Raw genomic sequence first — 23,523 nt, 5'->3', positions numbered from 1 at the left:
AGTCAGTGTAAGCCGCAAATGGAAACAAAAAAAAAGATTCCAGATTGGAGTGCAGTGATACCTTTTATTTCCTTTTCTTCAATATACCAAGATAAAAGATACGCATTAAAACATAAAGTCACTAAATTGTTTAATTTAAAAGAATTGGAGCGCTCTCTCTCTCTCTATACAGTCACAACTCCTTTAATTCCCAAATAGTAATACTTTCTAGCAATTGTAACAAGACAACGATGCTCTCAGTAAATTATGGTCTACAGATAAGTTGATTTGCGAACGGTTCACAAATGAATTGATAATCCTCAATGTCAACAAATATAAGAGACTACAAAAAGAAAATTTGTAAGATACACATTCCATACAGCTGAAAAGACTGAAAGACTCGTGCAATAAAGAAAATTATAATAACAAGCGCCTGAACATAGGATGAAGCATGAATTAACAGTTCAACCTGGAAACTCTCGAGCTATTAATCAGAACAAAAATAAGATCATGTCCCAATAAAAGAGCGCGAAATACAAAATCACAGGGGACATAAATTTAAGGGAGGGGAAAAACATGCTATCAACTCTTAAGCAAAGTCTCGACAGCTTCAAAGAAGAGAGGAGCCATTTCAGGACTTGGAGTCTTGATGGCACACTTGACACCAGGGGTTCCAATAACTGTTGTTAGTTCGATCAAGAAAGGAATTCCTTGAGGAATCTTGGCAGAAAGATACAACACCTCCTGGTTGGCATGTTTGCGCTTAGCAATAAAGAACATGTTTGATGAAGCTAGCCTATCAAGGGTTGTTTCAACACCATTGATAACAGATGATGGGAAGTCCCTTGATACCTCATTTGAATCAGGTAGTGACTTCCAAGTCTGGCAAAGAAGCGAAAAAGAATCGCTGTCAGGCACAACATGTTTACATGGTTGTCAAAAAAATCAACAATGCAATGGAGTAAAGCAGACAGAAGAAAAAGAGGCAGTAAAGAAGAATTATAACGGACTGGAGTTGAAAGGATCCCAGTCATTTGTTGGATACTCTAAAGGAAGAAGAGTAAATGCCTGAGAAAAGCTGATAACTTATGGTCGGCAGGAGCTCACTCCGAGGTGAGAAACCATAGTCGAGGCTCAATGTTATGCTAACTTGAGCAGAGGGTAATACATACATCAATCCCCAATCAATCAACACCTCAATTCCAAACATCAGACAATACATAGATCTAGACAGAAATTCAACAATGTATGGTACCTCTAGAAAAGTGGAACGCTCCATCCTCCCATCCTCCGTGAAAAGTACGTGGAAATAGATTTTATCGTTGAAATACCACACTGGCTGTTGATTATTTTTAACTGCAACCTGTAAAAGGGTATTTGGAGGGCCAGGAGAAATGTTCTGGAATAAAACCATCGGTAAGAGAGTGCTTGCAGATGTCCCAGGTAGCAGTTGAGGAACCTATTGAGCAGAAGACGAAGTAAACAATCAAAGAGAAGTAGAATTTACATAAGGGTCTACAATCAAATCTTCCCCTTATACTGGATAGTAACGTGAATACTTTGTGAAAAGTCTGCAGAAGGAAGTGGCAATATAACACTCACTTGGAGTTGTCCACCGGCAGCAAGACCAAATGTATTCTTATTAAACTGAATCATGAAACCATCAAGAGGAACCTGTGAATTGTTCTCAAACATCATGCTGTAAAATACCTGCCCGTCTCTCCGCACCAGTTGGGCACTGATTTGTAAACCTTGCCCACTAGAGGCCGGCAATACGACAGGTAAAGGAGGGCTGCAATAAAAGTCAGCGCTCTGTAAGGGTTTTCACAATGATATCTCGAAAGAGTTTAAAACATGTCAAACAAAAACGAGCGTAGATCTTTTTTAACGACAAAAAACAGAATTCCTTTTGCATATATAACTTTAGATATAGTATTGCGAGAATTAGCAGCTCTTAATCATTATGTTGGTGACCTTAAAAGAGATAGTGAGGCAATTCTTCACAATACTAGTGCAGACAAAACTGTACATACCCGGCAGGGGCTGCAGGCTGATCAGCTGACACAATAGCACTATTGCTGTTATCCATGCCAAGGTCAAGTAAATCAGGCAGTGCAGGAGCTGCAGGTGTAGCTGGTTGCCTTGCTGCAGGATGCTGAGCAATAGCTGTACTAGCTGGCGGTGACACACCACTTTCTGCTACACCAGCAGGAGAATCAGAATAACCCTGTTCACCTGCATCGGCATACTCTTCATCCTCAGTTTTCTGAGTGGTTTTCACACGAGTGATAAATGCTTCTGGAGGCTTATGATAGACAGAGGATAAAGTGGCAATATTGGAAAGAAGTTCGTCAAGAAGAGAAGGATCAAGTTGGTTCGAATCATCACTAATCACGGGCTTTTCAGCTAGCACAACATCTTTAGCTGCCTGCAATATACAAAGGAGTTTGCTATAACTAAACATCCAAAGATCAATTTAATGCCAGAACTATGTACATACACATTTATTCGCAAGCATATCTAGGAGCAAAGAAAATAGCAGTCGAGGGGAGAATAGATATGAATCATATCAACTATCACCCCGAAGACAGCAAGTCTTCCTTTTAATTGAAGATAGAGCTTGCATATTGAAGTCATTAAAAAGGTCCATGAGATGACCCAAAGAACAGTGACTCATTTGCTTGCACGTACCTCAGGATCGGTTGAGAGAAGACGCCAATAAATGTATGCACGATCTCGCAAGTCTGGATTGTCAGTCTCCACAGTGGCATTATTTAAGACCACCTATGAGCATTGAGCAAGGTCATATGTAGAGGATCAGCTTTATTAAAAAAAAAAAAAACGAAAAGAGACTTGCATCTATTCTATCATATACAGAAATGACCCTGGTTGTTGCGAGAAGCACACCAGTTAAACTTCAAAGTTATTGTTTGGACTTGGCAAAACTACCATTTGAACATGATTTTTTTTTTTGAAACTACCATTTGAACATGAAATTGACAAAAGAAATGAATATAAATCGCCTAAGTTGCTCGGACTCGGGTGCGGATGTCCAACACGGTTGCGGATTTAGAGGTCGGATACTTCATAATCTCAATTTTAAGATTTGGGGATATGGAGCCAGGCATGGATACGGGTGCGGGGATTCAGCTAAAAATAATCTAAATATCTAAAAATAGAGTTATAAAACTTGAATTATGAGATATTATGTGGAAAACTTGAGGAGAAAATATTGATCAAGAGGAGAATCACGAAATAAGATGAAAGGAAAAAACGAAACATAGAAATTTCTATATACAAGGTATTCCATTTTCTTCAATTTCACCTAAGCTTTTGTTTTGATTACAGAAATCATTAAATTTGTCCAACCTGTGGATTTTGGTCAAAGTACCCAAAATCGATTGACCAGATCGGGTACGGATCCCACACCCATATCGTGTTGACACGGGTACAGTACCGAAAGTGAAGAGTCCGAGTAAGAGTAACTAAGCAAATCGATGTCCTGGTTAAATTAAATTGATCTCGCTTTCCACTTTCATAATTCTATGAACTTCCCCTCCATTAAGTGTTCCAGTTGGCTGAGAGAATGGGTTGTTGCCTCCTCATATGTCTTTGACAATGCCTCATGAGCTAGCTTTTGGGGTTGAGTTAGGCTCAAGATCCATTTTCTTCTCATGGTATCATAACCATTAACCAGACAACTCTTTTCTTGGTTTACCCAATGTTGGGCCCACATGTTATATCGTTCACCGTCCAGATGTAGTGCAAGGAGAGGGAATCTTAAGTATCCCAAATTTGGTAAGGAATGAATTGTCTCCTAACATGATCTTCAGAAACCCTCACGCCGTGAGATAGCTTTGGGATTGAGCTAGGCCCAATGTCCTTTTTCTTTACACCCTCAAATTTTTGGATTAATATAATCCAACTATTTTTTTTTGATAACCTAATATAATCCAACTATTTAGTACTTCATGACTATCAATATCAGCTTCAAGGCAGTGTTATTAAAAGCGATGACGAGATGAAGCGAGGCAAAGTAAGAGATTCTTTCCTTCTTGCATCATGTGTGAAGTCATGTGCTTCAGAAAAGTGTGCACTTCAAACAACGACACCCAAAGTGACTGTAAAAAGAAGCAGTCGATTCTCGAATGTCAACTACGACAAATTGGATTAATGTTGACATTATGCATAATGGATGTTGAAATTAGTTACTTTAATAGTAATTTGATTATTATAGTGCTAAACTCATATATGTTGGGTATTTTCTTATTCTTCGCAACTTGTGAGCTTTACTTCAAAGAAGTGTGCACTTCACTTTTTGAAACATTGTTTCAAGTCCCATGAACCTTGTCACTTTTTTGTGCTTTTCACTTTTAAAAACATTGCTTCAAGATAACTTTTTTTCACTAATTACGTAACATTTAGAGAACTCCATAAGTCATCCTTCTTTTAGGAAATTGATTCCTCTTATTTATCGTCTGTACAGAGACGATATAAAAGTTCCTACTTGAAGAGGATAATTTAGCATGGTCTTGATCAGAAGGCTGCTGACTGAAATGGAAGTAAGAAATTGAACAACTCATTGAATAGAAAGTTAGATTGGATTCTATTCTATAATTGATAAGAAGAGTGCAAATTGACAAGTTGCATAATATAACTTGATATCACTTGATAATATGGCAACAAGACGTACCTGGATCATTTGTTGTGGTCCTTCAGTCGGCTTCTTGAGGAAGAGTTTCACTGTTGCTGTCAGCAACTGCAATTGCACTTGGGGAGGTTCCTCGGGGAAACTCTCTAAAAAGCTTTCAAGGAGCTCATCTGCATTATCAATTCTTTCAGCATACTCACCGATAATCCAGATCATTGATGCCTGTCAACAAAGAGATAGAAGCAGTTACAAAATCTGTGAACAGATTGTAGACCCAAGAACTTCCCGGGCACAACTCCTGGAAAGATCTTCTGTTACCTTTGCCTCTGGCTCATCCAGTGTGTCCAAACTCTCACAGAGAGTAGCAATTATAGACTCATAGCTGAAAAAGAAAGGAAGAAAAAAAACTTAAAATAAAAAAGACCAGAACTCAACTTTAGCATATCAGACTTCGACGGAACTTACGTGTTAGGATATCTTCTGAAAATGTCCTTGATTACTATAATAGCTTCTTGAACAACATAATTTACTTTTATCTTAATCAATTCAAGCAGGACACTGATACAGCGCTCAGCAGCCCTCTCTAATTTGATGGCACAGCGGCCAATAGCACGGACAGCTTTTCTGACAAAGTCAACGTCCACTTCCGTAGCATATTCTTTGAATTCCAGTAGCACCTACAAATATATAAACTACACTTAATAATGCAACACACAAGAACCTATATCAGAGGAACTAAACTGAATCAAAAGCAGAGAGGATTTACCTGGTCTATGTTTCTGTCTGAAGCAAGTTTTATCATGATTTCTAACTTCTCCATTTTCACATATATAGGATCATTATACTTGCAAAAGAATACCTAGAAAATGAACAATAATAGAAGAAAAGCTTAGCAGTCCAGTTTTAGTTACAAATAGGTAACAGTGGTAAGCAAAGAGAGGTTTAATCGCCAATTTTGCAAGTGCCTAGGCAACACCATGAAAATACCTTGATTTCGTGTGCAAGGATTGTCGGACGCTTTTGTACAATGAGGTTTATGTTCCTTAAAGCAACATATTGAATTTCAGGCTCTGCTGAAAGCAATGTTACAAGAGGAGGAGCCATCTTCTTACAAAGGTTCCGAACTACATCAGTGCTGGTGATGAGTTCCATCTGTTGGAGTATCATCTGCAACATCAGAAAATGAGTATTAGCAAAATGTCTAATTATGTCAAAGCTAATCATGCTTGAGCATATTTTTAGAAAAAAGTAAGTTTGTGAGAAAGAAGGAAACAATCCAACCTTGACAGCTGAAAGAACAACAGCGCAATTTGCATGTTGTAATCGTGGAGTGACTCGCTCCACTATGTTTTCAGCTTCGCGAGCATCAGCTGCTTTGTACTTGGAAAGGGCATCCAGTATAAATACTTGACCCCATCTACATCCAGAGATAATTATCTCGTTCATAAACAAAGGAGCAAACATAAACAAGTTCTAACAAAAAGATTTAAAAGCGCAATAAGATAAGGTAATAGAAGACAATTCATAAAGTGCCATCTAGCAGACAACAAAGCAAATCAAACAATACCATGAAGAAAATGTAATGTCCGGCGACATGCCGGATAATATTTGCAACAATGTATACAATTCAGATGATTTGCCAACCCTAGCACATTTTACATTGAGAACGGTAAAGCATTAGTTTTGGACAGGCTTACTCAGTGCATTCATTCAGAGCAGTTAGAAGCTTTGAAAGTGTATGGCTGGTGATCTCAAAGATGGGTCTGCTACTGCTTTCTTGAATTTCTGCAAGAGCAGCAACAGCATTTGCAACAACCATAGGATTATTGTCAGATATCAAGTCCTTGAGAGCGTCCAGAAAACCCCTATCTTCCACAAGCTCGGCATTTATGTCATAGAGCTTAGCAACACAGATAGCTGCTGTCTTACGAACATAAGGATCATCATCCTGATGGAAAGATAGCAGATAAAGTACATTGCTTAGGTAGAAAACATTGTGGACTGTTACGTTCCAGACCGGCTTCAATCAATGAAGAAGATCCGGCTAGAAAACTAGGAGCAGACAGGGGAAGAGAAAGTTTGTGAATTCACCTTAAGGCAACGTTGAAGGGGATCACATAAATACTCGGTGATCTTATCAACACGAATGCAGCCCATAGTCCGTACAGCCAAAGCACGAATTAAAGGATTTGGATCCTGCGAATCCTGCAAAAAGTGCAAAACATAGCATGTCATTAAAAAGATATCAGAAGAAACATGCTAGAGCAGCAAGCAAACCAATTCAAAATGATTAAGAAGAAACGTCTGCTTCATTAAGTGGGATTATCTTTCTGCAAACCAAATTGTTTACAATGCAATGCTCCATCAACAAGGGGAGGATGACAAATGGGAAAATTTTAAATTCTACCCTAAATATAATCCGTAAATGCAAAGAATTTGAACATTCAATTCAAAACCATAAGACAAGGGATAATGCAGCTGAATAACTTTTTTTCTATAAACAGAAGTAGCTGAAGACCATGATAAACCCCTTTTGAATCCCTTAAAAAATCCACATGGGATAAATACAACTCAAAAGAACAAGTTAATTAAATTAAGCACATTTTTTAAACCTCTAATACACTAGGAATTGCAGGCACCAGGTTGTGCAGTCATACTCTAAAATTCAAACTGCACGGATTGGACAACAGCAGGACACAAGTCCTTACTTCATTAATACTTCCTTAAAATTCAGACAGTTGCAACTTGCAAGACATTATGTCCTACTCCCATTGGAGAAGCTTTTCATTGTGAAAGAGGGAGGGATAAACAAGGTCCTTCAAGTAAGGAATAAAAACTGCTCTAGCCCAAAAGATAGTGCAACCCGTGAAAAGCTGGAGGGACAGCTTTGAGACCAAAGTTCTGATCTTTGCAAATGTGGCATTAGGTGAACTCTTCGATCAGCCTAAATTTTGCTTGACAGAGTTATCTAACATTTATGTTGGTGGGAAGTAGCAGATACCAATAGATTAGGTGACCTTCGCCCAAACTGGTATGGAAACTACTGTTATCCAAAGAAAAGAAGAAGGGAAAAATACTATAAGACAGAACGTCTCGTTCCTTATTCGCCATACCCTATTTAACTGTCTTATTTCTACTTCCTTATTCATCACACCCTATTTAACTGCCTTATTTCAACCTATCGTAAATGAGTTCATTATTTATGGAGAAAAATAAGTTTCATGATGGTTCCTTATCTGGCAGCTTGTAGAAGAACCATCATCTCGGGAAAGACTCATCGCAAGGTCCAAGATCTCTTCATGGTAGATTATAATTATACAAGAGTTACCTGTCAAAAAAAACTGTAGTCTTATTTTTTCCATGTCCCACTGTTTTTTCTAAAGATTTTTCGTGTGTTAGTTTCTAGGGCTATGTTAGTATATTACTAGGCATCACTACCCTCAATATAACAAACAAAAGCAGAAGAACTAACTAAAATTCCTAATAAAATCAGGAGCTACTCAATTGAAGATCGAAAAACTTTATGGTCTATGGAAAAGCAAAAAAGGTATACAAAGGATTAAATCAAATCGGAAAGCCCCTTCGATTTCAATTCTCGTTGAAGACAGGGCAAAGGAGTATCATGAACGTTTGAAACTCATTGCATTACACCATTCAAAAGATAGATAGAAAGATTACTGAATATTTTTCTGTTCTTGATCATACCTATATGAAACAGACAGGTGAGCCTAGATCAATGACGATATCTAAAGCTTTTCTTGTCGTAGCCATACAGGTGAAGATTGATATATAAAGAACAAATCAGTAGGTACTGAGAAGAATAACCGCAACATTTATAGAAGACAAATGATTAATGATGAATTTCATCACGGACATACCTTCACAAATGTATTTACGGCAAGTATAGCAAGATCAGGTTGACTTTTAGCATAATTGATAAGATACAGGTATACAAGCTTCTTTAACTCCAAGTTCTCTGTTTGCATGCAATTAACAACATCTGTGAAGAGTGAAGAAACATCTTTCCCAACTGTCATAGCAGCAATCACCTTTTTGACAGCATCTTTTCTCTTGTCCTTCATTCCGTACAGATATATAAGCAGCTATAAAATTTCCAAAAAGAAGAAGGAATGGCAAGGCTACAACGAAAAGCCTCATGACTTGTAAACATAACTTAACCACAATTGAATGATGTCATAATTCAGTTTAGTAAAATTTAAGACCGGAAACGTTGAGTTCATTGTAATAGCAACAAGTTTCAACTACATATGTCCACAATGATCAAAAGCAACCAGTTTTAAAAATAACAAGTACAAATATATAGAGAGAGAAGTAATATTTCACCAAACAAACAGACATCTAGTTTCTAAGAACATTTCATCACAGAGAAACTGTGTTTTCAACCTATCACATAAGGAGCAAGCCATTAATGGACCTGCATTCAGATGTCAGCAAATTTTCTAACAAACCAAAAGCTAAAATAGTATTCAATAACAATTTAAGTTACATCCCCGGTCTCATAAGCATCCTACAGAATATACAGCAATTTCAACAGGATTCTAAATATATATATATATATATATATTGAGAACAATAGGTACCAAGTAACACCATCCATCAAGGCAAGGATAGATGGGAAGAATCACCTAGTGTTCTGTCTCCGCTGGAATTTGGAATAGGATTCTACATAATAAAAACTATTCTATTCAATCAACACTAATGATGAATGAGTACTATTCGATTTGATACTGATTTCACAAGCATCTAAACTAAAATGCAATATCAATACGACAGTGAAACTTGTGACGCTCCTCTGATAAATCAAATCATGAAACTTGTGAGGCTCCTTTGATAAATCAATAGTACAACAACAATATACCCAGTATACTCCCACCAAGTACGGTCCGGGGAGGGCAAGTGTACGCAGTCCATGCCACTAACTCGGTGTGAGATACAGAGGTTGTTTCAGACAGACCCCACGTTCAAGATACAACAGCTTAGATAAATCAATAGTGAAACTAATAAATCCTGATTAAGCATGACTCCCCAGCTTCGGTAGCTATACTATTCGACGAAGGTCCAATAACTTCCCCAATTTCATAAACATACCATGAAAATGCAGTATATTTAACAATATTGATTTTCTGGATTTTGAATCTGATTCAGCATGACTCCCCAATTTCAATAGCTTTTACTATTCAATGAAGGTCCAATAACTTCCCCAATTTCATAAACATACCACGAAAATGCAATGGGACCTCAAAACTAAACATAAAGTCACATTCAGAAAATCAAACATCTAAAATTGTTGAGATCAACCAAGCAAATGGAGACTTGCGAAGCTCATTCAACAAATCAAATCATGAAACTAAATAATAAATACTGATTAAGCATAACTCGCCTGTTTCAGTAGCTATACTATTCAACGAAGCTCCAATAACTTCCCCAATTTCATAAACAAACAGCGGAAAATGCAGTATATTTCAATAAAACCCCAAAACTAAACATAAAGTCACATTCAGAAAATCAAACATTTAAAATTGTTGAGATCAACCAAGCAAATGGAGACTTGTGTAGCTCCTTCGACAAATCAAATCATGAAACTAAATAAAAATCCTGATTAAGCATAACTCGCCCGTTTCAGTAGCTCTACTATTCAGCGAAGCTCCAATAACTTCCCCAATTTCATAAACAAACCACAGAAATGCAGTATATTTCAATAAAACCTCAAAACTAAAGATAAATTCTAAATCTACAAAATCAAATCTTGTTAATTACAACTATTGAAACTTCTACAACAAATCAAATGCGAAAAATAGCTAGATCTGACCACGTCTATCCCAAAATCACCATTCAAAATGACAAATTAAAATCACAGATTTCATCAAATCGAATAAATGCAAAGCTAATAATTCGAAGAATTTAGGAGTTTTTGTTACCTTGTACTGAGAATTGAGTTCTTCTTTGAGCTCAGGGATTTCTCCTTTCTTCGTAGTGGAGAAGTATTTTGAATCGTGACCGCTCATTTCTCCTTTGATGATCTGGATCGGACGGACAGTCGACGGAGCTGCCGGTGCACAGAGAACAGAGCTAGTATTTATAGAGAGAGGGAGAGAGAAATGTGAAACGGAATGCTTGTCGTCAAAATGAAAAGGGGGAAATTAAACCGGTGGCTGAATCAAACCGGTGCTTAACCCGGGGGATTTCTATACCCACTTTGGGAACGGATATTTCTTTTCTTTTCACTTATTTGACATTAAATTCAAAGTTAAGGATCTTTAAAAAAAATTATAAATTAAAGATTAAAAATTTTTTGTGCTTGAATCTATCAAAAATTTTAAAATAAAATTCATTATTTTCTCATTATTTATATATAATATCATTTAAGAAATTTATCATAATGCCACTGCAGATGGCTCTCTGACCTTGCATTCCTTTTCAGGCCTTCTATCTCCAACAACAACAAACCTAATATATTCCCACACAGTGGCGGTCTGGAGGGCCCTCTATCTATAATTTATTTTTTTATTTTTATTTATCTATTTTTCTGAAAAGATATAATTGTTCTATAAAAATTGTATTTCTCATTGTATTTAGGATGGAGGTGAGTATCTATATTCTACTTTTATTTAGGTTATATATATATATATATATATATATATATATATAATTGTTTGAAATATATTATATTAAAGTAAATTGATTAATAAGATAATAATTTATTGTAATAATTAATATGATAAATATAATTAAATACATTTTATTCTTTATTTACATTTCATGTCAAACATATAATTTGCTTTCTTCCTTATTTGTTTCATTAAATACAAGTTTGCCTAATTTAAATTTTTAATGTAAAAATAATAAATCTAATTTAGTAAAATAATTTTTTTAATAAATATTTTTAAAAAATTCATGCCAAGTCAATATATACCAACAAAAAGAAACTAAAGAAAAATACGTAACAAGATTTTACTTATATATGGCTAAACATAATTCGTTACGAAATAATAATAATTGGTTATTTTTGTATATGCAAATGATATTATCTGTATTGAATTGAGCATGCTATTCCTACAAGTTAATTGAATTTTTAATTAAAATTTTGAGCATTAATTATTTATTGGATTATAGTTATTTTAATCACCTCAAACTAAAAGCAAAAATTTTAATATTTCATTTTTAAAAAACTTAATATATAAAATGTATTTTACTCATATAACTTATTTGAATAGTTCGATATTTTTCTCGATTTATCTAAAACCTATTGAATTATGATTTAAACTAAATAAACCTAATAATTGTGTTTTTTTATTTTTAAAAATTCACCAACATTCCTATATCACCCCTAAATAATTATTATAAGCCATTTATATATTAAAAAAATAATATTAAAAAATAAAATAGGCATTTATGACACGTATGCTTCAATCATAATTTAACTATCGCCTCTAATAAATTATTATAAGTCATTTATATATTGAAAAGTTAATAATATTCAATCCGTGATTTTATTATATCATCCTTAATTAATTATTATAAGTCATTTATATATTAAAAATTAATAATATTTATTAAAAAAAATATTTATGACATATCTGCTTCAGCTGCTTCAATCATGATTTTGCTATATCACTTCTAAGTAATTATTATAAATTATTTATGTATTAAAAAAATAATAATATTTAATAAAAAAGGTAAAATGGATAGAAAAATGAAAAATTAACTCTTGATGTTTTAAATTAACTTGACATCTTATATGAGATCCACTTAAATTTTTTCACGGGTATTTTTATCGTAATTTTGCTTTGTCACTTCTAATTAGTCCTTGTAAGTCATTTAAGACATCTATGAAGCATTGTGTCACTTAAATTTGAACAGAAGAAATATTATAAAGCACAATAATTAAAAATTTAAATTATCTAAAAAAATATAATTATCTATCAATGACACAAAACTCTGGACAAGGAGAGTAACATATATTATTCAAAAATTACATAAAAAGTATTATAAATTACAATAGTTAACAACTTAAAATATCTAAAAAAAAATTAATTTGTTATATATTTCAAAAAAATATATAAAAAAAATTATAAATCACAATAATTAACAACTTGGATTTTTAAAAAAAATATAAAATATTTGGTTGACTCTCAAAGTTGTATTAGTATCACTTAATTATAATAGAAGAAAAGTATTATAAATCACAAAAATTTTGAACTTAAATTATTTTATAAATATAACTGACTATTAATATCACAAAAGTTTGGACAAGAAAATAATGTATATTATTTGAAAAATAAATAAAAAATATTATAAATTATAGTAGTTAATAACTTTAATTATCTAAATACATATTAAAAGTATGATTGGTTATCCTAATTCTATTTGTGTCATATAAATTGAGAAACAAATTGCATATATTGAACCCGTGCTAAATTTCGGATGAAATTTAGAATGTATATGCAATCTTCTTTTAAAAAAAACTTTTGTTTAAATATATCAAGATTGAAAAGACAAGTTTAATACAACACATTAAATAGTGTATAAGAAATAATATTAGTACAAACAATACAAACATTAATAATGTAAACATTACTAATATATTCTATTCAAAATTACTTTTATACACTCTAACAAAGACTCCTGCGTCTCAATGGAAACAACATATACAAAAGCAAAGTTCGATAAAACATTTATTGAAGTATATTTTACCTGTTCTCAAAATCAAATAACTTAAATTAATATGACAGATGGTAACTTATAGTTTATATATATATATATATATATATATATATATATATAATTTTTAAAACACTTAAAATTTAAATTTAAAATATTAAATTAATTTTAACTTCAAATAACAAGTTGACAAATAAAAAAAAAAATGAAAGCAAAGGATGTTTGTGTCGGCTTAGTGGGGGAATACAATGCAATTTTAATTAACCTATTAGTTACACCCCACATGTGAAGTAATATGCAACGAGTTGATAACCATTTATCTTTTTCAACAATTATTCTTTATTTTATACAACAAGTGTCAAGTTTTATGTAGTAATTTTAATCTCATATTTTATACTTAATGTAACAAATTTCAGTAATATGATTAAAGATCTTAACTTCAAAATGCATAGAATTGTGTTATTTATATAAGTAAGTTATATATGATTATCTTGTGAAATAATTTGGCTCCTTCAAAAATACCATCAAGTAGTTAACATGTTTTGTATATTTATGTTTTATAATTCACATTGACATCAATCTAACCAATCGTACATAATTAAAATATCTTAATATTGGGCCCATGCTGATACAAGCTTGTGATACCCTGAGTTCAATCATACTAATGAAAACATTCAACTGCTCAAACTTCTTATTCTAACATAAATCCTAAAACTTAAAAATTGCAAATCGCATGTTCTATTGTTGGGCCCGTGCTGACACGGGCCTTGCACTTCTAGTTTGACAAATAATCAGTATGTACGATGTATTTAAAATTTAGCCACTGCGAATGCCGTGGAATATGGTGCAATGAATGAGGTTGTTTCTTTCGTAATTAGAGACTTTAGTCTAGTTTTAAATATGAAAATATTTTTGATAGAAAATGCGATTCTTAAATGGGTTCCATGCAACGTAAAGCTGGATTAACAGATTTCTAGTACAACGTTGAATATTAAATGAGAAATTAAAGGGAAGGAAATATTTATATTGTATGAGATTAAAGGACAATTTTATCTCAAAAATCTGTAAATTATGTTCACAATGAAGGTATTGTAGTGAACATACATATGTACATCAGTGGTGGAGCCAGAATTTTTACTAAGGGATTCATAAGTGAACATACAAATTAATCGAAGCGGTTCAACATCTACTATATATACATAAAAAAAAAATTAATCATGCGTATATCGCATAATTTTTCGCTGAAAGGGGTTCGGATGAACCCCTATCCGAAGGGTAACTCTGCCCTTGATGTACATGATGAAGTTAACAAAATATTATTGTACTCCACCCAAAAGCACTCACACCTTTTTGAAAATCCTCATTTATAATCTATCTCTTCGACTATGTTCACGCACCCATCACATCTGTAACATTCAACTTCTGTAATACTCCATCCTATAGAATTTGTCTTCAAATTTTGATGATACTTTCTTATTTTGATTTTCAACCCAGCATTCGACATCCTCATTAAGTTTTGGTGAATCTTATTTTGGTGTTCAACCTGGTACCATATTGGGAGCAAAACACTCTTCAACATTAAAATGTGACTAAATACTTTCAACTTCTACAATACTCCACTCTATAGAATTCATCTTTAAATTCTGGTGATGCTTTCTTGTTTTGATTTTCAACCTGACGTTCTATCCATATTAAGTTTTGGTGATTTTTTCTTGTTTTGATTTTCAACGTAGTACCATATTGGGAGCAAAACACTCTTTAATATTAGAATCCAACTAAATTCAAATTCATGTTGGGAAGTAACATATTGGGAACAAAGCACTCTTCAACAAAGGCAACTCCGTACGCAGGGGGGCTCGAACTTGAGAGTTTTGATTAATAATAAAGAGTACTTGTCACCCTACCACAACCCTGTTGATATTAGTGGCACTTTCTCATCACATGAAACTTTGGATATAAGCTTTAGGCATCGAGTCTCGCTTCCATATTCATCTTATGCGTTATATCATTAAATTTAAAACTTTGAACGTTGTATCTCAATCCTGCTCAACCGAACCCTTTTGACTCCAAAATTAGCTCAACACAAATTTATTGTACATTTTAATTTATTTACATATTTATCTATAATTCTTTTTTTATAATCAATTTTATTTAAAGCTCAAATAAACATAGCATAGATCGTCTAGTATCAAAATAAGATGAAATACTATAAATCAAACACATTAGAAATTCACTCAAACTTAATTCTAAATATCCCACATCATCACTTCAAGCTTAGAATTATTTCATTCCACTTTTAAATTAATTTAAAAATCATAATCTCAAGACTATAATTCTTAAATAAAAATATTAGGTGATTCTTCACATTTCTTTTAATGTTGGTGGACAGAGTTGCATGATATCTGCTGTTGCTAAGTAAAACAACATAAATTTTGACAGTTTGTAACTTAATTATAGAAAACTTCGATATTTTGCATAATTATCGAAAATTTTGATTTTGAATTTGTCGAGATACGTAATTAGCTCCTCAATATATTTTTTTTTCTATATTGAATTTGTCAAGATACATGATTACCTTCCCGATACATCAAACGAATATACATAATTAGTTGTGATTTTTATAATTATTCTATAAAAATAAATATTTATATAAATATAATATGTTAAGATGTATATTTATATTATTTTTTTTTCCATTAATTTAGTCGATAGGCACGAAAGTCGGTCTATCAACCAAACGACTACCTTAACCATAGTTTCCAAATAGGCCCTATTGTTTATTGGGCTTATTAAGCTCAATTAATTCTCACATTTTCCTTTTTTTTTTTTATTTAAAAGTAAATTCCCCTCTTTTCTTTTCCAAAGTCATTTTATATTTTCCCTCCCCGTTAAAGAGCAAAACCCTCCTCGTCCCTCTTGTTCCCACTCCGCCACCACTTCCTCCACCGCCTTCAGCCTGCTCACGGTTGCAATTCTCCGACGGTGTCTTCTTCATTTTCTGAAAAAGTACAAGTACCGGTGACCTTTTTTGTTGGTTCTTCCATTGCGAATATCTAGCTTTGCTTGCTTTACTTAAGAGCTTGTTATAGTGAAAATTTTGTCAAAAGCTTGGAGATTATGTTCATAGAGCTGATGTTATTGATATATAAAGTTAAATTATGAGTTTGCTCAGTGAAAATCTTGTAAAAAATTTGTAGATTATGTTCACATGATATTGATATATAAAGTTAAATTAGTGTACAGAATTAAGATATAAGGAAAAGAAAAAGAGGACTTGAATTTTGGCTTTTAAGTTTCAGTAGTTGATGTGCGCGAAAGCTGGTATGGATACCACGGTTATAAAAAAGAAGAGTAAAATTTTCAACTGTTTTGAGCGAAAATTTTACTCTTCAATGAGCTTCAATTGAGAGTTTGTGTTATCTTTTTTTTTTTTTGTCTATCTACTTAAATGAGGTGATTCCTCCCATTTGTCCTAGGTTTGCTGAATGGGAGGTGGAAGGTATGCCGTGGATTTAGTCGAGGTGCGTGAAAGTTGGCCCGGACACCACGGTTATCAAAAAGAAACTTAAAAAATAAATGAGGTGTTAAAAAGTTGTTCTACGGTGCTCTATGCTGTCTAGTTATTATCTGTGCTTCTATTTATGGTTTGTGTTTAACATTTTCATCTTTGAATGCTTGTAATCTAGCTTGTTCTAGTGTTGTAACTTGAACTTCTATAATAATGGGTGCAAATTCGATGCAGCGTATTAAGTAATCTAGCCATTTAGGAATGATTAAAAGAATACACTATTTTTTGTTTTAAATATTATTAGAGTTTATAATTGCTTTAAGGTGCACCGTATGGTATGACCCAGTGGTCAATGAATTGAGTTGAGAACATGAGGTCTCAGGTTCAGACCCCAGCAATGACAAAAAACATTAGGTTATTCTTCTCATCTTTCCTAGCCTTGGTGGACAGTATAACCAGGTATCTGGGTATGTGTTGATGCTGCCGTGAAAGGTATCCCATACCCATAGAATTAGTTGAGGGAGCGAAAGCGGGCCTTGACACAACGGTTTATCGGGAAAAAAATGCTTTAGGGTGTCAAAAAAGTAAATACAAACTTTTTTTTCAGATTGATTTTTGTTTAGAAATTGAAAGGAGTACCCTGAATCATAGCCCAAAATATATCAAACCAACCAAATGTATACCTTATTTGATTCATATAAATAACGTGGTTATGTTCAAAACAGTTGCACCCCAAACCTCAAAATCCTAGATCAGACTCCAAATGGAATGATCCATTTGGAATTTGAGAAGTTTCCATACTAGTTTGAGAACAATATCACTAGTTCGAGCTTTATCAAAAGTGATCATTAGTTTGAGGTTTTTCATTAAAAAAAAAGAAACTCAAAGTTATTATCCGTAGCCGTCGGCAGAATCTTTATGGAATTTGGTGTTGGCCTTTTGTGATGTTCCAACATTTATTAATTGTCACCATTTTTTCGTTGTCTTCTACTTTTCTAGTTTACTTTTTTGTTTTTTACACTTGATATGGTCTTAATTACTTTACATTGAGGTTGATAGAAGGCTTTGCTTCACTGACTTAGCAGTTATCTTGAATGGAGATTGATGCAAAGGTACCAGAAGAGGCTGAGGGTTCAATGCAAGTTGACAGTAAGGTGAATTTTCTCAATTTGAATTAAGAAATTACTTTGGATTCCAAATATTCTTAATTTGGATTTCAAATATCCTTAATTTGGATTACTTTTGCAACTCTTCAGATTGATTACGGCTGAGGAAGCTAGGCCTTAACTAATATTCTCCTTTTCTGCATACATTCTCTGGTTATAGGTTCAGGAGAATGATGATATCTCTAAGTCGATGCAAAATCTTAATATTGAGGGATCATCCTTCCCTTTCAAGAAAAAGCCTGTCATTATCATAGTGGTTGGGATGGCTGGTAAAGTCCTATTTGTTTGCTTTAAGGATTCATATGTATACCGTTTTTGAGATACTAGCTTTGTCCCAAGTTGTTTGTTGTGATCTATTTTTTACTGGAAGAGGTGATATAGCGCTTGTTTTGGTTGACGATTAGGTAGTGGAAAAACTACGTTTCTCCATCGGCTTGTTTGCCACACAATGGCGTCCAATCTTCGGGGTTATGTCTTGAACCTTGATCCTGCTGTCTTGACCCTTCCATTTGGAGCAAATATTGATATTAGAGATACCGTTCGATACAAGGAAGTCATGAAGCAATTCAATCTTGGGCCAAATGGAGGAATTCTTACTTCACTGAACTTGTTTGCCACAAAGTTTGATGAGGTAAATTTTGATGTGATCTGTTTTTTCTTTTATTGAATAGGCTGTGAGACGACGTTTCCTGTCTTTCCTGTGTAAATACATAGATAGCCCTTAAACTTTGCACAAGTTGTCCGTTAGATACTTTGGTTTTGGTAGTGGTCGTATAGACACTTCAACTAGGCAGGAATGTGTCGCGTAAATATAGAAGTCTGATATGGCATACAACTTATTTATCAGTCAATTTTAAGCGCTTAAAAGTCTTAAAATGACCCGACATAGAGTTTCTTCCCACATAGAGTTTCTTCCCACATTGCTTTTTACTCTCTAACTTTTATCAAGTTGTGTAAAGGGGTGCTAAGAAAATCAAGTTAGGGTGTTCATTTATCTAGTTGAGTAAAGGGGGGCTAATTTTCTTACTTTCATACACTGCTTTATGATCAGCAATAAGTGAATGCTGAGGAGGGGAATTGAACTTAAGTTGAAGTTTTTCTGGTTTTGATCATATGAAAGAAAAAAGCTTTGGAAGCAAAATGATAACACCATGGAAAGAAGTAAGTGCGACAGGTCGCAGATTTTAACAAGTGCGACAGGTCGCAGATTTTAACAAGTTGGTAAATGCCAACTGCTGAAGTTGCTTGTCCATTGTCTTGTAGATAAGTAAAATATTTGTGGCGGTACTTCATCGTTGTGATGACCTGGTGCAGATTTCTTCCAGATGCTGTAACCACTGAATCAGCAAGAGTTTTGATGCTTTACTTAAATGTGTTCCTCTTCCCGGAAGAGCTCTGGTCTTCAACTTTTAGGGTCATTTTCACTGATAACCTTACAGTCTAGTTGATGCCTTTTATTCTTTACCCTTGTTGAAAGGGTTAATGAAGAAAATAAATGAAGCATTGAGGACTAGCCAACCTGATTATGGTTAGGCATTGATGAACATTTCTAATTTCTTATTCATATTGAGTTGCAAGTATTTCAATTTGATGCAGATTTTTTAAATCCATTCGGTTGAGGCAGTCTACCTGTTGATATAGTTGACTTGTTTCTTGTACCTTCCTTTTTCCTCTACATTTTTGTACATCTCTCCTGTTCCTGTGGAAGACGCCTTTTCATCAATATTCAGGCGACCTTCATTCTAACTTACTGCTTGATTCTGCTCTAGCAAGAGGAAAATTGACATCTTTAATTTCTGGACTAAATCTTATTTGCTAACTAATTTGTGATTGAGGCATAGTTTTTATAGTTTTTCATATCTGAATCTGAGGGAACATCATGCTGGTTAAGTCTTTGGGGTGGGGGTTATCATGTAACTAGTGTTTTCATGGTTGTACTCTATATTATTGTTTAGTGGTAATATGGCTTGACCATACTAGTTTATATGCACTTATCTTTTGTGTTTGTTATACTGTTATCGGTCCTAAGCCGGGGGTTTATCGGAAACAGCCTCTCTACTTCACCCGAGGTAGTGGTATTGTCTATGTACACTCTACCCTCCCCAGACCCCACTATGTGGGAATACACTGGGTATGTTGTTGTTGTAATTTCTGTGTTAACAAAAATTCAACACAATTTTCCAGATTCAAATTCACTGTCTTTTTTTCCTAGTTTCCCGATTTCAAAGATACAAATCATAATTTGAGATTTTACTCCTGTGTTTCTTTTTATTTGTAATGTGTCATGCACACGGTCTTACAGATACAGGTGTGCACGAGATACAGCTCTACAAAATAGAGGTGTTCAGATGATCACTATAAAAATTGTGGTGTCTAACTGAGAAAATGTTCCAAGTTTGAGGGTCTATCTATATGCAGTCTATTTTTTCTTGAACTAATGTGATCTAGAGAAACCTTGTTTTGTAGTTTCCTCCCTCTTGCATCTTTTATGGTATACAAGTCTTCTCTTTGGATTGGTATCTTGTTGTGATAGAAAAATGGACCGAGTGAATGTCTAAGGGATATTAGTCTGTAAATTTTAGTGGATTTGCATGTCAGTCAACAATTGTTTTATGGGACTGTATGCACTCAGTAATAAAATTGTTCCTCAAACACTTGGACCATGTTTTCTGGGAGTGAATTGAATATGTTACCTAATTTCATCCAATCCACTTACGTTATCCAGATTTTAATCTTCAAGTTATTACTAGAGCTGTTTGATTAATAAGTCTAATCCAAATGTAGATCGTATCATATCTCATTATGTTCAATCATATACTTTAGGTTCCGGTTTATTGATAAGGAATTTGAAGTTGGTCAACCTAGATTAATCAGTTCTTCAATGGCTTTGGTTTTCTGTTTTTCCTTTACATTAGTTATGTCCCCACTTTGTGGGAATATACTGGATATGTTGTTGTTGTTGCTTTTACATTAGTTATGTCAAAAAAACCCATTTCCAATTCAAAACTTGAGGATACCTGGTGAGTGCACTATATGTATTGAGGTCCAATGTTCTGGCTAGTTAGAAAGATGTGTTTGACTAGTTTTACATTTTGATTGCTGCAACAAACTGAAATTCTCTGGATCAGCTGATTAGTCATTTTCTTCTCCTATTTCAAAGAGTTTTTGTGCAGCATGGTGTTGGTATCAGTGTGTTACTCATGTCTAGAAACCGTGATTTGGGACCTTTTTGTTTTTTCTCTTATTTCAAAGAGTTTTTGTGCAGCATGGTGTTGGTATCAGTGTGTTACTCATGTCTAGAAACCGTGATTTGGACCTTTTTGTTTTTCTTCTGAACAACAGGTTTGACTTTCCAGATGGTAGAAGCAAATAGTGATGCTTCTCTAAAGTTTGCTGAAACATTGCATCATAGTCTTCTCAGTTAAAGTTACTTTGGTTTTGAAAATGTAGGGTGGAAAGATGTGAAAGCAATAAAATCTATTATTGAAGTTTTATTTGTAGTATTTGTTCTTTTCACCAATTCTCTCTTCATCATTTGTTAGAGGGGGAGTACCCTGCAGGATTTGAGGGGATTCAAGGTTTACATACATTATATTTCTCTAGCTCTGTCGAGACAACAGCCTCTTCTATCTATTTGCAGGTGATATCAGTTATTGAAAAACGAGCAGACCAATTGGACTACGTTCTCGTGGACACTCCTGGACAGATTGAGATATTCACTTGGTCTGCCTCTGGTGCAATTATCACTGAAGCTTTTGCATCTACTTTTCCCACTGTGGTGACATATGTAGTTGATACACCACGATCCGAAAGTCCAGCTACTTTTATGAGCAATATGCTGTATGCTTGTAGCATCCTCTACAAAACAAGGTTGCCGTTGGTGTTGGCATTTAACAAGACGGATGTAGCTAATCATGAATTTGCGTTGGAGGTAACATGACAAACTTCGACTCTGTTTTTTTTTTTCTTGAAAAGCGCAGGGAGGAAGAGAAAGGTCTGGCTGTCTCCACTATTAGTCATATTAAGTTTGTTATGGAAAGTATTCCATTTGTGCACTTAATATAAACCAATGATGACCCCATGGAATTAATCGAGGTGTGCGCAAGCTGGCCCGTACACCCAAAAAAAAGTGTTCCTGTTATGTGCAGTATCTGCTTGCTAAGTAGTCTAAACCACAGTGTCATCATGTAAACCTTTGGTTATGATGATTGTTGTGCAGTTGTGTGTCTTTATCATGGAAACCATGATTGATCTTTCATATATTCTACTTGCAACCCATTTTGCTGCACATTAATATAATGAGCCTTTTACCAATTTAAAAATATGTTTATATGCGTGTGTGCATGTGCAAGGGGAAGGGGGGGAGAGAGAAGGGAGGAATGGGTGGTTGTGGTTGAGTGCACAATTAAATTCTACTGATTTTTCAGCCTTTTTTGCTTTTACTTTCGTTTGCTGCTTTTCTGGAATTATGATTTGTGATGTTACTACTTCAAATGCAGTGGATGAAAGATTTTGAGGTGTTTCATGCGGCACTAGATGCGGACAACACTTACACATCTACTCTGACTCGAAGCCTCTCTCTTGCACTCGAGGAGTTCTACAAGAATCTCAGATCAGTTGGAGTCTCTGCAGTTTCAGGTGCTGGGATGGACGCCTTTTTTAAGGCAATTGATGCCAGCGCTGAGGAGTTCATGGAAACCTACAAGTATTACAGTACCTGAAACTTAATGTTTATACTTCTTGAAATACCACTGATAATTGGATATGCTAAAATCCTTTTATGTCCACTTTCTTATTGTTGCAAACTTCTCCTTGTAGGGCCGACTTGGACAAGAGACGGGAGGAGAAGCAGCTATTAGAGGAAAACCGCAGAAGGGAGAATATGGAAAAGCTGAGGAAAGATATGGAGAAAACTAGAGGAGAAACTGCAGTATTGAGCACCGGTTTGAAGGATGGAAAAGGGAAGGACAAGGCTATGATGGACGAGGAGGATGAAGAAGAGGAAGATGACATCCGGGTTTTCAGTGACGATGAAGATGCCATAGACGAAGATGAAGATGAAGAAGTTGCCGGCTTTTCATTCTGAGACTGTACATGGTGTCCTTTAAGAAAAACTATGTATAGGGCTGATCAAAACGCGCTAAACCCGAAATTCAGGACAGAACATTGATTCTACTTTCTGTAAATGTGACAATCTGGCCACTGGTTGCATCTCATTTTGGTAGTTCAAGAATTAGGTTGATGTGGCTTTGTGTGCTTTTTACTGAAGAAAAATCATAGCAGATTTTGATTGTCTACTGATTTACCTTCTCTATTTATGTCAATTTGCTAGAGTGGGCGTGTTTGGCTCGATTGAAAATGTTTTCCATAAAATACTTTCACAAAAAATAAGTATTTTCTCACAAATTACTGATGTCTGGTAAGGAGAACAAATAGTATTTCTCAAGTATCAGGAAGTAGTAGCTTTTTACAATATCAAGAAAGAAAATATGTTGTGAATTGTGATCGTATGATTCCTAAACAATCAACTCAATGTT

General features: G+C 34.3%; 2 protein-coding genes across 8 annotated transcripts; one reads left to right on the top strand and one right to left on the bottom strand.

The window, feature by feature from the left end:
- Positions 1 to 262: 262 nt before the first annotated feature.
- Positions 263 to 10,889, bottom strand: LOC107864717 (beta-adaptin-like protein B). Of its 2 annotated transcripts, XM_016711158.2 has the most exons (15): positions 10,570 to 10,889; positions 8,509 to 8,706; positions 6,722 to 6,835; positions 6,328 to 6,578; positions 5,912 to 6,047; positions 5,618 to 5,797; positions 5,397 to 5,489; positions 5,096 to 5,307; positions 4,949 to 5,012; positions 4,673 to 4,852; positions 2,671 to 2,763; positions 2,013 to 2,407; positions 1,582 to 1,771; positions 1,235 to 1,438; positions 263 to 861 (listed from the first exon to the last, which is right to left on the bottom strand). In XM_016711158.2, the coding sequence occupies exons 1-15, from the start codon at positions 10,654 to 10,656 to the stop codon at positions 562 to 564; spliced, it is 2,697 nt and encodes an 898-aa protein (XP_016566644.1). In that variant the 5' UTR covers positions 10,657 to 10,889; the 3' UTR covers positions 263 to 561. The 2 variants fall into 2 exon arrangements, with proteins under 2 accessions (XP_016566644.1, XP_016566639.1); XM_016711153.2 differs by having other exon boundaries at positions 5,618 to 6,047; positions 10,570 to 10,850.
- Positions 10,890 to 16,134: 5,245 nt separating this feature from the next.
- Positions 16,135 to 23,283, top strand: LOC107864703 (GPN-loop GTPase QQT2). Of its 6 annotated transcripts, none has more exons than XM_016711144.2 (8): positions 16,165 to 16,318; positions 16,789 to 16,833; positions 17,906 to 17,974; positions 18,147 to 18,255; positions 18,391 to 18,617; positions 21,627 to 21,917; positions 22,486 to 22,691; positions 22,805 to 23,283. In XM_016711144.2, the coding sequence occupies exons 3-8, from the start codon at positions 17,915 to 17,917 to the stop codon at positions 23,070 to 23,072; spliced, it is 1,161 nt and encodes a 386-aa protein (XP_016566630.1). In that variant the 5' UTR covers positions 16,165 to 16,318; positions 16,789 to 16,833; positions 17,906 to 17,914; the 3' UTR covers positions 23,073 to 23,283. The 6 variants fall into 6 exon arrangements, with proteins under 6 accessions (XP_016566624.1, XP_016566630.1, XP_047270459.1 ...); XM_047414503.1 differs by having other exon boundaries at positions 16,172 to 16,318; positions 16,789 to 16,893; XM_047414499.1 differs by having other exon boundaries at positions 16,174 to 16,324.
- The last annotated feature ends 240 nt before the right edge of the window (positions 23,284 to 23,523 follow it).

Source organism: Capsicum annuum, chromosome 1 (assembly GCF_002878395.1).
Source record: "Capsicum annuum cultivar UCD-10X-F1 chromosome 1, UCD10Xv1.1, whole genome shotgun sequence".
Classification (NCBI taxonomy): domain Eukaryota; kingdom Viridiplantae; phylum Streptophyta; class Magnoliopsida; order Solanales; family Solanaceae; genus Capsicum; species Capsicum annuum.
The sequence above is the reverse complement of the archived record's forward strand: the minus strand, read 5'-3'. Positions and strand labels throughout refer to the sequence as shown.